The 16144-nt window shown below is 40.5% G+C and overlaps 1 protein-coding gene across 3 annotated transcripts in view; it reads right to left on the bottom strand.

The window, feature by feature from the left end:
* The window catches only part of RPS6KA3 (ribosomal protein S6 kinase A3), a 76370-nt gene extending 62297 nt beyond the window's left edge, over positions 1 to 14073 (bottom strand). For 2 of the 3 annotated variants that reach the window (XM_042036605.1, XM_042036616.1), the window contains exons 1-2: positions 13847 to 14073; positions 948 to 1004 (exon numbers count right to left, since the gene is read on the bottom strand). In XM_042036605.1, the coding sequence (XP_041892539.1) occupies positions 948 to 1004; positions 13847 to 13918 (129 nt within the window). In that variant the 5' untranslated portion in view covers positions 13919 to 14073. Of the gene's footprint in view, positions 1 to 947; positions 1005 to 12761; positions 13238 to 13846 lie in introns of those variants that run through there. The other variant, XM_042036586.1, reaches the window with a different exon arrangement.
* Positions 14074 to 16144: the final 2071 nt, after the last annotated feature.

Below are 16144 nucleotides of genomic sequence, written 5' to 3'. Positions count from 1 at the left end.
AACACTGCACTGCTTCAGTCATCTGTCAGCAGCTGCCTTGTTTCTTCATCTTGTGTTAAATACAGCAGAACCTTGATGCTATGAGGAGGAACCAAGAGTAGCTACACAGTGCAGGCTTGCAATCACCCAGTTTTCATGTCAGCTTAAGAGCTACATCTATTACAGGTACATTTGAAGACAAACATGGAAAAAGCAACTTATCTCAACTGTCTCTGTGCACAATTTCAGCAGAGAGAGAAACTGCTTTGGTGTTGCAATTATATCCATGCTGTATAGATGGAAACAGCTTTGACCATCTACTCACAACCTAAAGTCTGCACAATATGCAATACCAGCATATGAACCCTGAACTCCAACCAAATACAGAGTTTCAAAAATTGTTTTTATTGGTAAAGCCATTTATCACCAGACTTAACATTCAGATAGTATTCTCTAACACAGAACTACAGGTAAACTTCACGTTTGACAAAACTCACAGGCACTGCAACAAGAAAACTGAACTCAGTGGTATTTTCACAATAAGAAATTTTGTAAACTGCAAGTTTGACATGAAGACAAGGAACCTTAAAAATTATCACAGTCAGGAAGGTTCATTGATCTGCTCTTTAGTAACAATCTCTGTTTTTAAGAAGCCTAGCTTAAGAATTCCTTCGATGAAGGCCTTTCAATAACAAGCACAACGGAAACACTTTCACAGCTGTTCCTCACCCCTTGACCTTCCCTGAAACACTATTAAAAGCTGAGGAATGAGTTTTGAGAACAGTAGGATACCAAGCTAGACCAGAGCCAGTGAGAAAAAACCCCTTTCAAAAATACTAAGATCCTAGAGTGCACTCCATGTTCAGAAAACCTAATCAACAAAATGCTAGTGGCAAACACCTATGAATTAAGCGATGTCAGTGTGCTCCAATATTGTACTATCTTTATTACAACCATCTTTTACTCACAGTTTGTGGGTTGATATCATCTTCTCCCATGGGTTCATCCACAATTTGCTGTCCATTCTGTAAAAAAGACAAAGTGAAAATAAATACTGAATCCAAGTACAGAAATAAATATATTGGAGATAGGCTATCATAGCATGTTACTGTACTCTCTTCTCCATATTCTACAAAAGCGGGTAATTGAAAGTAAACACTGAAAACTCCATATTGCTGGCACGTAATGCCACTGTTGCTTTGATCCTCATGTATTCTCAACCTGAATGAAGTCACAGTAAGAAATCTATAAAACAATCTGGCATTTGCAGCCTCACTACTACACAGCTAGACATTATTTTCCATTCTGCAAAACAGCCAAACCTGATGAAGACTGAACAGCAAGAAGCCATAAAAAAAGAACAGATAAGCAGGTTCTTTCTAAGAACATGACCTTACAAAGCAGCTCAGCCCTTATTCCACTTTAAGGATAATTTGTAACTACAGTATGGATTTAGAAAAAACACTGAATGCAATTCTAATTCTACTATTAATTTTACAGCATTTACTACTTTCTGTACTTTCCCAAGGGCCATTTTAACAAACCATACAGAAAAAGGCTTTTGAATTTGAAATTTAGCCATAAAGATTTTTTAGAAAATCTTAAATACCTAGTTGGCAAACAAAGGATTTCTTTTTCTTGACAGTGATACTATACTTGGAGAATTTCTAAGAGATATTTTTCCCTGAAAGACTTTGAATGACTTTGCTTACACAACAAACATGATCAATAGCAAGCTGTAAGGAAAAATATGTATTTTCTAAGTTATGGTACAGGGCATCACCTTGGGCATTAATTATTACTTTTCTCCTAAAGTTTAACAGCAATTCTGTATCATTTTAGAAACAAAGGAAAAACTATTAAAAATGGTTACCATTTTCCATTATCACTGCAGACAGAATTTAAGTTCATTTGTCTATTGCTTTCCTAGAGAACCCAAAATCTAATTAATTTATTTTTTCAAATCCTAATTTACTTAATAGTTACATGCATGTATAGATAGTTATCTTCTAGATGCTAGAAAGTTAATAAAAGCTGCTCAGAAATTCAGAGATTTTAGCTCCACTCTACGCCTTCCTTCCCACTACTCAGTTTTTCAGCAGACTTCTTGAGAACCTTCCCAGCATTCTTCTATAACAACTTCTGATTAATATAGTCTTCTAGTTTGCATATGGCTGGAGGAGAGTCTTTCATATATGACACATTAAATCCTAACCACTTATGAATTCTAATTTTCAAATATTGCAAGCATACAATGCTCAACCAGATGATTACGAGCTCTCTAGCAACTTTTCTCCTGAGCTTTTTTATTTTTGCTAGAAGATGCAGCTGGAAAAAGCTAAGTTATAGGAATTATGGATTTCCCAAATATGACACAGGTGGGTTGGGTTTTTTTGAGGGGGTGTTTCTTTAGGGTTTTTTTTGGTTGTTTTGTTTAGATGGTAGGCAGGGGAAGAAGGCTGGGCTTGCTGATTGTCTTTCTACTGCAGACATCTGGAATGGTAGTAGTGCTATTTTCTCATCTTTCCTGGCATCAGGAAGATACTAGAGATTTCTAGCACAACTCTGGTCTACTCTAAAAGTCATCATTCCATGATGGAGGACTAATAAGAAATCAGTGTCACGTGCTATATGTTACTACAGCAGTGAATACAATCTTTAAAAGCTGTCTCAGTTAAGGGCAGTCAATACAACCTATCTGTACAGCTAAGGGTAATTTGATGATTCTCCAAAAGGCCCACATTCCCCACATTGTAGTATCTTTTACTTACAGTGTACAGGCAGTGAATATTGTATTGTACTATCCTTCCTTAAGATACATAAAAAGTTGAGATGATCAAATGGAAGACCAGAAAAATACCAGCTTAGCTAAGTAACAGAAATGAGTGTTTTTAATAAAGCTTGTTTGCAGGGAAACATATTGTGTATACATCTATCATTACCATCACGGCCACAAGTCACATACTTTCCCTTTTCTCAAATTTAGTACATAAATTAACATTTGTATTTTAGCTAGCTACAGATCTCTACACTGTTCATGCTCCAAGATAGCTTCCTTTGTATCCTGTCAACTGGAAGAAAAAAAAAAAAAGAAAATAAATCAGTAGAACAAATAAAATAATTGACTTTAGCTGAAAAGAACGAGTTTATAGTGTCCTAACAACAACAATGGCTAAACTCTGGGGCCTAAAATAGGGCAATTTGTATATCAAAACCATGTGCTCTAAACAGACTCCACTCTACACGCAGATTTTCAGAAACAGTGATTCCTGCTACAACAGTCATTCTGCTAAATAATAATGTACATTAACTGCAGGTTAAATAAGAATTTACCACACAAAAAGCTTTAAGTTTTCACATTTACCTATTTTAAGACAACTGAAACTAGTTGGAAGTGAAACCCGCTCTCAGAAACTTCAGACAAGCCTCCCTTCAAAGACAAAAAGGGGAGATCAACCTCTGTTTTTAAAAACGCTCTAATCTTCAACCTCACCGACTTTTTCAACAGTCAACCAGAAAAACCACAGCAAACTTCTGCAAAACAAATAAAGTGTTCTGCACAGTCTGGTTTTCCTGTTTAATCCTGCACTCCTTACAGTTACATTTCAGTTGAATTCAAGCAATGCATTCAAAACACACTCACTGGAACTAGGAACAAACTCAAGGAATCAGCATGACCACCATGCAGTCATGTCTGAGCCAGAGCACTGGATTAGCAAGATCTTTTTAACCAGGTATACCCAAGCAATGATTATGCTAGGGGAATCACTGGATGGTAGAACCAGTTTTCCTCAGAACAGTCTGAGCCATGTAAGGTAAAGAAGAAGATGTATATATGATTTATGGTTTGCTGGTATATGATACCATTAAATGGAAAGCAGCTGTGTATTCGGAAAGGCTGAAAAGTGCACTGACTTTCTTAAGAGCTAAAACATAAAGCCCAAGGGTTCCTGTTGGAAATGGCACTACTGAAACCACTGTGGAGTGAGGAGGTCAGCAGCATGCTTAAGAGGTGAGCAAATAAAATAAGTTTTGTTTTGCTGGGAATAGCCTCCCTCTAGTTTTTAACTAGCACTAAGGGCATGCCTCGATGACATAACAGACTGGGAGAAGATACAATAGTCTGATGAACACAGACTAAGAGAAGGCTGAGTATGTATCTGTCACATTCTCAGATTAGTCTAATTCAAAAGACAGAGACTCTAGACCTTGATTATTCTTCAGCTGCTCTCCTCCCACAGCAGGGCAACTAAGTAAGCAGAGTTGATCCAAGATCTGGCTATTCCCAGTACTCTGGTTCCAAAAGTAAAACATATTTCAGATGGCAACACAAGAGAAATGTAAGAAAAATAACAGAAAAGATCCACAGAAAATTTCTACTTACACCTGACCACATCAGCAATCAATTTATGCCAGGGAAAGGAGGGTGCACATCCCTTATAAAGGCAACCTACAAAACAGTCTTCCAGTCCACTCTGATTCAACTTCCTGTTGTGTTTTCCAGTGGAAAAAGTCAAGTTAATTTAGGTCCAAATTTGATTCCCCAAAGCTTTTAAACTTGTTGACCTATCTCATTAAATTAGTAGAAATCAATATCTAAACACAGCTGGGTTCCAGCAGTTTTCCTGAAGGCACATGGACAGGAACACAAAGAGATCCTCCAGGTTCTCTACTAGGCATAAAGCAGACAGACATCAGGGAATCTTTATTAGGCAGCTGGTACATGAATGCCCCCCCCATATGATCTGACAGAACCTCTGACACAAAAGTCAACCAATCATCAATATTTCTAGCAATCAAAAATTGCAGGTTTCAACCCACTGAACTCTCAGGATATAAGAACTCGTAGGATTTTCCTGCCAGAAAGACAGTTTAAAGAAAGCTTTTTTAAAATTCAGATTATTTCAATTCTTGACCAGTAATGCACGCCCATAAAAACCACTGCAGGGACGACAAGGTCACAAGTAGCGTCATATGTTAAGGTACTGGCATCTAGAAAACAGTCATACCAAACCCTTTGTAAGAAAGAAGTACACCAAGAAATGTAGCCCACATCCCCCCCACAATCAATTAACCACTTCCTTTGAAGCAGTGAATATCCTGCACTTTACATACTACAGTTATATATTGATCTGCAAGTCATAATGCCATTTTTAAAAAAATTATGATGCAAACACTTACTGCAAGAGATCCAATTCATCTCAGAAGTCTGGCAAAACTCACCTGCACAATAAACCTCATGCTTTTCCCATCTATCCTTCTGATTAGCACTGGATCCAGATGGGTAATTTTGTATGCAAAATACAGCACCTACCATCCATAAATACAATTAGAATTTAGCAATCTGGGGCAGGATATCTTGTTTTAATAATAATGTTAGGTAACCATCATTCTTATTACATAGTGTTTTTTACATGTATCTAAACCATATTAATTGGAATACTAAGTGGGAAAATCATTATATTTCCTATTGTACTAATTTTTCCTGTTTTCCGATTAGTTTCATCAATAATATCATAGATAGTATATACTTGAAGCTTTTAGATTTAGTTTAGTATCTCCATTCCTACACTGTTTGCAAGTCAAAGTTCCACTGATTTGGACCTACCTTGCTAAACACTTCTTTTATACAGTCTAAAAGGATTTTTTTTTTTCTGAAGGGTGTAAGTTTGTTCCCAAAGCTTCTTCGATATTAGACACAATCAAATATCTTCTTTCACCTCCATAATATCTCTCCTTTGCACTTAGACTATTGTTAGACTATTTCTGGATGTTTAAGTACTCTTTCTGGCAAATATTTTAACTTTTTTCCCCAACTATGTTTGTCAGCTATTTTAAAACCCCTTATGAAACCAATACCAGTTGCATCTTTTGGAATAGTTCTTCTGCCATTAAACTCAACATTTCCTAATTATTAATATTGGAATTGAGCATGTAAACTACTAAGCAGTCCTTACACTATTAGCAGAGTTCAGTATACTTGGCAACTATTGGCTTTTCCATGTAACTGATGCCTTGTGGCAGAACCACAAAACTCAGTAAAGATAAAAAATGTTATATTCATAGACTTAGAAATTAATCAAGAATTAACGAGTTAAATCAAGAATTAAACTGTATATCAATGCAGAATGATGCTTTGAGTACACAAATAAGCAAAAAAGATAAGATGTCTGAATCAGACCCTTTACAAATTCTTAGGTAGAAGTTTTAACATGCCAATGAGTAACGTAGGTGATGAAGCTTCTGTCAGGTAACTCCTAGTTTTCAACTCCCAAAACTTCCAGACGTACCCAACAACTTCTAAATACAGCTGTAGGATTTTAACACATGAGAACTTCCAGTATTATTATTTAGTCATTAAAACACTGGGCATATATATACCTGAGCTCTTTCTCTCTGGTGTTTTCAAGGGACTCTCAACTGACAAAGCCCAAGAATCGTGAGGTCCTTGGATGGAGAAAAGCTGTAACAATGCTTCTGGCTTGTTTCAAAGCAGCACAGAATGCAGTTTTCCCACTGAAACACTCGTAATAGATTTGCTGTTAGCAACACAAGGCGCTGTGTGGAGCCACATTGGGTAAAAACCTTTCGAACTATGCACACTCAAACTTGCTATTCTAAGCAGCAATGAGCTACCCTGAGAAAAAATTTGTAGGTCTGCAAAAAAATAGTTGAAAATAGACTGAGAGGACCTTAAGAGGTCATCCAATCTATCTCCATACACCAAAGCATGATCAGCTAGTCCTACAATGCTGCTCACAAGACATTTATGTCTAAGCCCTTCTTAAATCTTCAGGAGTTTTCACAATCTATTCCAGTGCTTAAATAAAATATAAGGCTTTAATAGGATCTGAATTAATGACTTGTGCCCTAACTTCTGAGCTGTGAAGCCACACAGATCCAAAGCACTTACCTAAATCCTGACCTGATTAAAATTTACTAGATGTAAATAGCAGAAGTGAGCCATCATCTTAGACTTCTTTAGCTGTTCTCTTACAGCACTCACCCAAAACATTTTGCATATACTGTTAGAAATAGTACATGCAAGTATTAAAACTCCTTATTAAAAAAAAAAAAAAAAAGAAAATTCACACAAGTATTTTTTTATATAAAACTTTGTTAACTCAAGTACCATGAATTCCACATAATTTATTATCAATTTTATTGTCTAAGGCGATTGACTTATTCCTTTGCTGAGTATTAAAAGAAATACAACAGGATGTTGAAACTTGCCTCTCCATAGAAAACCTCAGATAAAAGCCATTAACATGCAGATCATTTAGGTACAAAGCCAAACTTCTTTGAATTAGGATACTTGGGCAACTTTAACTATGTGATTTTGTAAACCCTCTCTACTTTGCCACCTTCTTCCTATCTAGTACGACTCAAGAGCATAGTTTAATAATACAGAAAAGCAGTCCCCTTTCCTGCACTGCAATTCTTTCCTTGGATGGCATTTGTCCAGCACTGTGCCAAGTCAGGTTAGAAAAAACTAGTAAAAAGGCTTGCAGCTCTCAGCAAATTTCTCTGAATTAACTCATCTTGAAGTCAAACAAGTGCCACAACATTATTCAAGAGGCTGTACATATACTTATGTACTTATGTTTTAAAATCTTTGTGTTGGACATCCACTCTATGTAGCTAAAACCAGCTCCAAATCATGAACAAAAACCAACCAACCAAACAAAACAAGAAAATAAGAAAAAGACAGGGAAGTGAAAGTCTCATTTAGTCTCCTGCTTGCACAAGTGGATGGGTGGGTAAATTATGACACTTAACACATCAATTCAGCAGCCTTAGTAAAACAAACCCAAAAAACTCACAGCATCTAATCTCTATTCTCCTCCAAAGAGGAAGAAGAAATACACATTAGAAATCACCTACCTCAATATATCCAACCACTGCTGCACACATGAAAATAGAAATTCCTTCTGCTTGCACAAAATCTTAAGAGGCACCTGCTAGTGTACAAATCTTATTACTAAGCCTGCATTTGCAAGAGAAGGCAGGTGCACCTCACATTCCCTACCTCCTGCAGTGCCAGGCCCATGGAAATGCTCTGCGCCTTCCTGGGTTCCTGCCAAAGGACTGGGCACAGACAGGCAGGATGTGCCAGGCCCTTCCCCCATGAGCAGGGGCAGCCAACAGGCACAGCAAGGCTGTGCACTGCAATTCCCTGTGTTGCACACAGGGGTTTTCAGATGTGAGTTGGTTTCCCAGGATGTATGACAAATTACAAAGGCTGAAATTTAATACTGCAGTCAACTAAAGCATTACTCTTTACACTTATTTCATGAATTAGTTTGATACAATTTGCTAAGAATAGAGAATAAGCTGTGGAGCAACTTCCCTATTTTCTAAAATTGAGGATTTCTGAGGTGACTGTATAACAAAAGTCAGCTACAGGAAGACAGGAGGAGAAAGACTCCCGATGAAGCTAAAAGCATTGTTTCACATGTAAGTCTAACAATGACTAATTTTGGCAAACATGTCATGCAAGAAATAATTCAAATAATGTTTACATCCTAAAGCCACCACCTTTTGAATTTGCAGGACAGAGGGTTTTATTTTTCAGAGCTATGTATTGTTGGACATTTAAAATCACAAAATATCATTTCTTCGCATCATCTGCGTATAGCTAAGCATGTTACAATAAATTAATGCTTGGATTAAATTATTTAAGTTTGGGGTTTTTTTTAATACTTACTTTAATTTAAACTTAGAAACTGTCAGGAAACAGACCTAGACAATAATAATGTATTTTTAAGATACATACTTGCTTATACACAATTGAATGGCTTCACTGAATAAATAAATTAATAATTTAAAAATGGTAGCACGTTTCCTCCAAAAATAGTTTACTGGAGCACTAAGCATACCACAGGGGCTTCTTGCATCAAAGGCAACATATGGTAACTCTTACTGATAGGAAAGAACTAGCAGTAACTTTGTGGTCAAGTCACTGGAGTAGGTCCCTGGAAAGCAGAGTTTGTCTAGTTCTACAACAGACTCCACGAATGATGCTAGATGGAGCCACTAAGCTGTTGAGCCTCATTTTCCCATCTGCTACATAGGATTTTTTCTCCCCTCTATTTCCAATAGGTGAGGCATTTAATCTTATTTCAGGGAATAAGGAGAGAATAAGTAGCACAGTATCACATATGCAAGCATCTAGCACAGCAACTATACTACTCAACCACTTCACGCAAACTTAAAAATCCCCTGAAGAGATTCTAACTTTTTCTAGTTTTATTGATTAAATTCTTTTCCTCTTGGAAGTCACCAAGATAAAAAAAAAAAAATTACATGAATTTTCTCTGGCCTGAAAAACTGGTTAAAAGTTTCACTATTGGAATATGGCTATGATTTATATCTGGTGAAAAAAAGAACCCAAACAAACAAAAACAAACACCAAACCCAAACCAAAACACCTCTTCCAACCAAGTGCCACAGAAAAAAACACAACTCCAAACCAGTATCTTGAATGAGGCCTTAAAGCTGGTAGATCTGCCAATATCAGTCAACACACAAAGCTGATATTTTTGATATGCAGATGTAATTAAACACCCACCTCAGTCTATGTATCACTGTGACTAAGTCAAGCATTTCAAACGACAAACTACTACAGTCAGTGTGACAGACCACAGTCAATTCAAAGACAATAGACATGCCTTTAAATGTGTCAATCTGCTTACGTCTACTTTGTGTTACATGCCCCAACTGGAGCAAGAAATATTGCCTACACTACAACAAACAAAACAAGAACTGCTGATGTCATAAGAAAACCAACAGAACCATTCAAAGAAGTTAAACTCAACACCTTCTCGAGCAAACCAAGAGATGCAGAGAGCTCACAGTAGTATATGAAGGTACTGAATTCAACAGAGTAAACCTTCTGCCTTCTCCTCCCCCACTCAGCTGACCACAGGACATCATTACTATGTCAAGGACTGGGATTGTGTTAATCAAAAAACAAAGCAGGTAAAATGGTACCAATAAGGATATGAAAACTCTGAACACCCCCTCCATGCAACCAAAACACTTTTCATGCAGATTATGTGTTTCTCAAGACAGTATGTACATATATATAAGATCTGTTATCTTGCTATCACAGCAGTTTGTGGAATATAGGGTATACTACTTATTTAGATGAGAATTAAATTTCCAATTTCCATATTTTACTCAGTATAAGAAAACGTCACCCCACAAATGAGTGAAAAACAGACTTCAGAATGCACTGTGCTGACAGCAGTTACGCATGAGAAGTGACAGCTGAGTGCTGCACAGAATTCTGTCTATAATGGAGACACAACGCATGGTCTCCAACATCCCCACAGACCAGCCCATTTAGGTGATTCCACTTCGGCTTTAACTATTCACCTGTGTTGGCTATACCAGAAATGACTGTTCGTATTGCCTTTGCTCCTGTGGAGGACAAGTACAACACTGATTACACAGACTAGTACAGAATGTGAAGAGACAATCACAACCACAGGCTCAAGGCTACAGGTGGCAAGACATCAGATAAATTTCAGCTTCCAGGCCAGAAATATATATTGACATAGAGAATGCCACACTGACATCAGAATGAAATTACAAAGCAAAATTTACATTATACCAGTTTCTTTAAAGTATCAGCATGACTGTTTAATGCTAGCACCCCTTGTCTCATGCAAACTTCAAATAATCCTAGATACAGAATATAATACAGAGGAATTTGAGAAGCAAGATTCATACAATCTGTTTAAACATCTGAACAAGTGACCATAAACCCTGTCAAGAGCAGTGTAAAAAAAAAAAAAATGAACTTTTCCCACAACCAACTTGGAGCATCTAAATTAAAACTCCCAAAGATAGCTGTCACAAATGCTTCCCAGAAAGTCTAGCAAATGGCATCGCATCTCCTTATGATGGCCATTTCTTTCAACATACTGGTGTCCAAAATTTGGCTGCCATAACTGTATTCATTCTCCTCCAGTTGATATCAATATGCATAGCAGGGAGTACAGATCAAAGGATCAGGCTAGTTATTCAAATGCAAACTCAAGTAATCAATACTTAATTTGCTCGAAAGCAGATGACTTGAAATAACAGGCATATTCTCACCATGAAAAAGAAACCAATGCTTGTTATGAATCCTGAGTAGACGCTGAGTCAATAAGAGACAGCATCATTCCACAGGCTTTAAAGGTGCTGTGATTTACAACATGAAACTACACATTATATTATACAGGCAAAATATTTTAAAAATAGTGTAACAAATTTACACATTGAAAAAGCTGTCAGAGATGCAATGTGGATCACTGACCTATTTGCACTTGTAGAAACAGAAGTCCTGGAAATTATTTTTGAAAACTATAAAGCCACATTTTATCTAAAAAAAATTGTCTGCATTATTTTTTGAGAAAGACTACATTCTGCTGTTCTGCACACCTAAGTTACAGCAGCGGTTTGTGGTTAACTACACTTCCAAAGTAAAGCTTTCTAGAATACTACAGGTATTCTAGTCCTCCTCCTAAATTTGCCCACCCATCACAGAGTATCATCCCCTTGGTGGTACCACTATAACTACAGGACTGCACCGGGAAATAAACAAAAAATTAAGTAAATTAAAAACTCCATGAGTTGTTAAGACAAGGAAAGTGTCTGAGCTGAGTTTTAGAGCTCAAAAATTTGTAATTCCATATGCAGATAATACAGTGTTACAAGAACTGCGTCAGCAAATCTGAGAGGTTAGCGGAAATGCTCTACTCAGAGTAACAGCTAAACACATTATTAGTACCAAACTATGACTGAAATCACAATGAGTTTCAGGCAAATGTAAGAATACTTTTGCCCAAGGATACTCTTGCAGAATAGGGTCTGTAATTAGGATATTGCTATGCTACAGATAAACACAACTCATGCAAATCAAAAATCTAAGTTATGTATTTAGGTCGCTTGTCTATGCATTTGAATTAAATTTATCTATTTTCACTAAAATATCTTTTCTTAAATAGTCATTTCACTTAAGCAACCTTTCTAAGTAACTTTTTCCTTTTGAGTGTCATCTGAGAAGCTGTTGCAGGTGCAGCCTGGTCTTTTCAAGAACTATTTATTCTAGACTAGGGCCTTGGAGTACAAACCTGTCAGTTCATGCTGTTTCATGTTTTATTAGTGGTCCTAGAAATTTTTTGGTGATAAACTACTGTAGACTCATGTCAATATAAAAGTTTAATTATTTCTTAGGAAGTGATAAAATACACTTGTTTCAAGAAGTTTATGACAGCAATTTAAAAACAAATGATGTCTGAAATATGCTACAAGTAACAAAGTATAATCATGCATGTACACGTTTTAAATAATGTACTCTATTTTTCTACCTATCCAGCATATATACTGTTATTGAAGTTAGACTGCATGCAGTGAGCATCAAAAACTAAAGCAACAGCTAAGTTCTTGTCTCTAAATGATTAATCTAAGTGTCTTCCCCTACCACCTTCTGCCCCACCCTCAAGCATCACAGTACTATTGTAGATTTTCCCAATTTACAATCATCTAAGACCACTACTCCACAAGTCAGTGAATAACTAGCAAGAATTTCAAAGTAACTACAGCACCCGGCAGGAATTTAAAAGATAGATCTGCCTGTCAAATTGAACTGTAGGTTCTTCTGACTCCTTGAGATACAGTGACTTTCAACAGAAGGATGACAAGACAAAGATCAAAAGGACAAATCCTGATACTGCAGAAACTCTGCATTGGTCTCTCTTTGCTCCTCTCACAAAGGAGCGAGTCCTAACCTTGCAACTAATTGTTGTGAGCTGGCCTGGGTCCACACCGTTCCACATCAGCATCACTTGAAGCAGTCTGGCTTTGTATCAGCTGGAGCCGATTCAGGTCGAAGCTGCACTGTCAGAAGCAGCTTTTTCTTTTCAGATGAAGTCTGGTCACAAAGTAGCACACGCACTGTGGACTACTAGGGACTCACGGAGCCAGCACAACTGACTGTGTAGGTGCAGAGTTTACATAGATCCAAACCAACATTAGTAGGAAAAAAATTAAAATAGCTGAAAGCTTCTATGGTCTCAGTCGCAAATAACTCTAATTTCCAGCAGCTCTCATTACCCCAGCCTAGGAAAGCAAACACGCGTCCTGCGTAACAAGGGCAGGCACAACACGCACTCCCCGCTACCACAGCGGGAAACCCACACTGCGCGGCACCCCGGGGATGTTCCCGGCAACGCCGCCGAGCACAAAGCTTCACCCATGCTTCACCACCCTTCACGTCCCTGTGGTTTCCCAAACGCTTGCGAAACTGCCGGCAACCCCATCCTGCCGAGATAAGGAAGCAGCAGCACCGGGCGGGGACCCGCACGGGGAGCGGCGGCAAAGCGAGGGCACCGGGCAAGGCGAGGGCAGGCCTGGCCCTCCTGCCCACCCCGAGCCGCGCCGGCGGAGGCGGCGGGGCCGCCCTGGGAAGGGAAACTCGCCGTGACAGTAACCAGACACCGCACTGGAACAAAAGCGCCCGAGCCGGCAGCCGCCGCGGAGGCAGGTTACTCCCTCCCGGGAACGGGGCGGAAGGGGAGGGAGCGCGCCGGGAGCAGCCCGGTCCCGGGAAACACGCCCCGAGCCCGGCGCGGGCGGGGGAGTCCCGGCCGGTGCCGGCCGTGAGTCAGTGCCCCGGAGAGGAAGCGGCATGCAGGGGCCGGCACTCGCCGCGCCCCCTCAGCGGGCCGCTGCCGCCCGGCCCCCGCCCGGTGCCCGCCCCGAAACCTCGCGGGGGGAAACTCTGCCCATCCCCTGAGCGACGGCGGCACCGGGAGTCCCGGTCCCGTCCTCTCCTCAAAACTTTCCCCGCAGCACCCCTCCTCCCGCCCCGTACCTCGGTGCTGCTCTCGGCCGCGCTCTCCACAGCCATCTTCTGCCAAGGGTCCGCCAACTGCGCCAGGGGCATCTTCCCCGCCCGGCTCCCACAGCCCCCGCGTTCCCGCTCCCCGGCGGGGGCAGCCAGGCAGGTAGCGAGCGCTGCGGAGGGCGCGGGACAGCCCGGCTGGCTCCAGCGGCGGCTCCGGCGGCGACTGCTGCCCGCTGCCGCCGCCGCGGTGCGCCCCTCCCTCCCCCGCGCCCTCCCCGCTGCCGGGCGGGGCCGCCCTACCGCCCTCCCCCGGCCCGGCTCGGCTCGGCTTCCGCTCACGACATGGCGGCGGCTGCGGCCCGCCCGCGCCTGCGCCTGGCGGCGCCGGCCGTCACCGTGCTGTGCACCGAGTGCTCGTGAGGGGCTGCGGCCCCAGCGCTGCCGCCGCCGGGGCGGGCCCGGCCCCAAGAGAGGGGCTGCGGGAACCGGGGCTGCCTCCGCCTCCCCGGGCTGCGGGGAATGGGAGACACGGAAAGTTTGTTTGCATAAACAAGCGCAGAGGGAGAAGTCGAGAGGCGGGTGAGATGTGTTGTGCAGAATATCATTAGGCTAAGAGGGAAAGGAATTAACGTGTAGGAATTTGTTTTTGTAGCAACAGCGTTTAAGTAGTAGTTGGACTGTGTGAGTAGGAGTTGCCTCGAAGCGGGAAAGTCATACTTCCACAGGCCAAGAGACATTACGCTAAAGCTGTCAAAAAAACCCCCACAGGTTCCGAAAACGGCCCTTATTTGACTTTTTATTCTCAGCTGTTAGCTGATACGAAAACTTATTAGCTGAGACCCACAACGTATGGGGTGTTACATGGTTCTCTTAAAATGCTAAGCACTGTCATAAACACCCATCGTTTTGCAACATTAGATGGCTTGGCCGATGCTGAAGAATCCTTGAAACATGAGACCAGCGACTGAAGGTGGGTGAACACTTGGTGTCAGGCTTCTTGCTGTTGAAGCCAAACTTTCCAGAATTGTTTGAGAAGGCCACTTAGTTTTCAACAGCCCCCACTGTCCCGGAGCATTTCTAGATTTTGACAGGTCACGTGATTTGTTCCAGCCTTTATAAAAGTTAACATTCTTTAAATATTTGGAAGTTTCTTTGGAGTGGGAGGAATGGCAAGAGTGCTAGTAATTAAAAGTGGGTGCACGTGCATGCACACCCTGCTGTGATGAACACCAGCTGCTTCTGTTTCTACTTAGTAGCATTTTTGATCCCACTTCATATTCATGTAAGCATAAATACCTATCTACAGAGAGGTACAAAGGAGTGGATAGGCAATTGTTATGACTGATAATGAATCAGTCTTCAGCTGGTCCTACAGAGACTTCCATATCTGGAGTAAAAGGTCATAGTTGAATGATCACCTGAAGCCAGGAGAAGCAGATGTGTCCTCCCTGTGTTCACTGCAGTTCAGTCTGGCCCTTGCATCAGCCTCTCTTGTGAAAGTGGTGCAGTTGCTTGTGCTATCATGTGGTGAGTTAGACCAGGGAACAGATCCACATCAAAACTTACGCTGCCCTTTTTACCTTCTGTTGTCCTCAAAACCCCACCAACCAAGCCACCCTATTAAAAGCTGAAGAGGAGCTGGGACTGCTTCTTTCCAGTGTGGTCAATTTGCAGAACTCTGGCTGGTTAATGGTATGAAGTTTAGAACAAGGCAATAGAAAACAGATAATTCAGTAGTGCTTGGCAGCCTTTATGCTTAACATCATAATATTAATAGCAAGGAATATTTTTTGTAGTCTGATCAGCACCAGGTCACTTGAGTCTCAAGCTGGCTGCTGGAATGTTGAACATAAAACTCATTTTTTACAGGAGTCGTACATTACGTGGTTGACACACAAATCAGGACTTCCTAAAAATGGCTGAGTTCATGTAAAAATTCATGATGTTAAAAAAAATGTTACTTTACATCCCTCTGGAAATTCAGTTTTCTATTCCCTCACAGGGATATTTCACTTGACTTTATCAAAGCTCATGCATTTTTACCTGCATCAACTGCACAGTCAGGTACATATGTCTGAGATGAGCCATTAGGGAGAAGAACCTAAGAACTAAAAGGTGGCAATCACAACAAGAAAACTACCCCAAACCTAAGCTTGCATTTCACATAGTTCAGCAAGTCCCTCCTTAGAAAAGACTCTAACTAAAAACTCCATGATCTTCCCTTTTTCTTTCATAGTTGTTGCCATAGGTATATATTCTAAATTGCTTGTTTGAATTGAAAACTCCTTTTAGAAGGGGAGCGGGGGTCATAGTTTGGTTATTGTC

Source organism: Corvus kubaryi, unplaced genomic scaffold, assembly GCF_017639235.1.
Source record: "Corvus kubaryi isolate FWS band 111438036 unplaced genomic scaffold, C.kubaryi_AGA036_p1.0 133, whole genome shotgun sequence".
Taxonomy (NCBI): domain Eukaryota; kingdom Metazoa; phylum Chordata; class Aves; order Passeriformes; family Corvidae; genus Corvus; species Corvus kubaryi.
The sequence above is the reverse complement of the archived record's forward strand: the minus strand, read 5'-3'. Positions and strand labels throughout refer to the sequence as shown.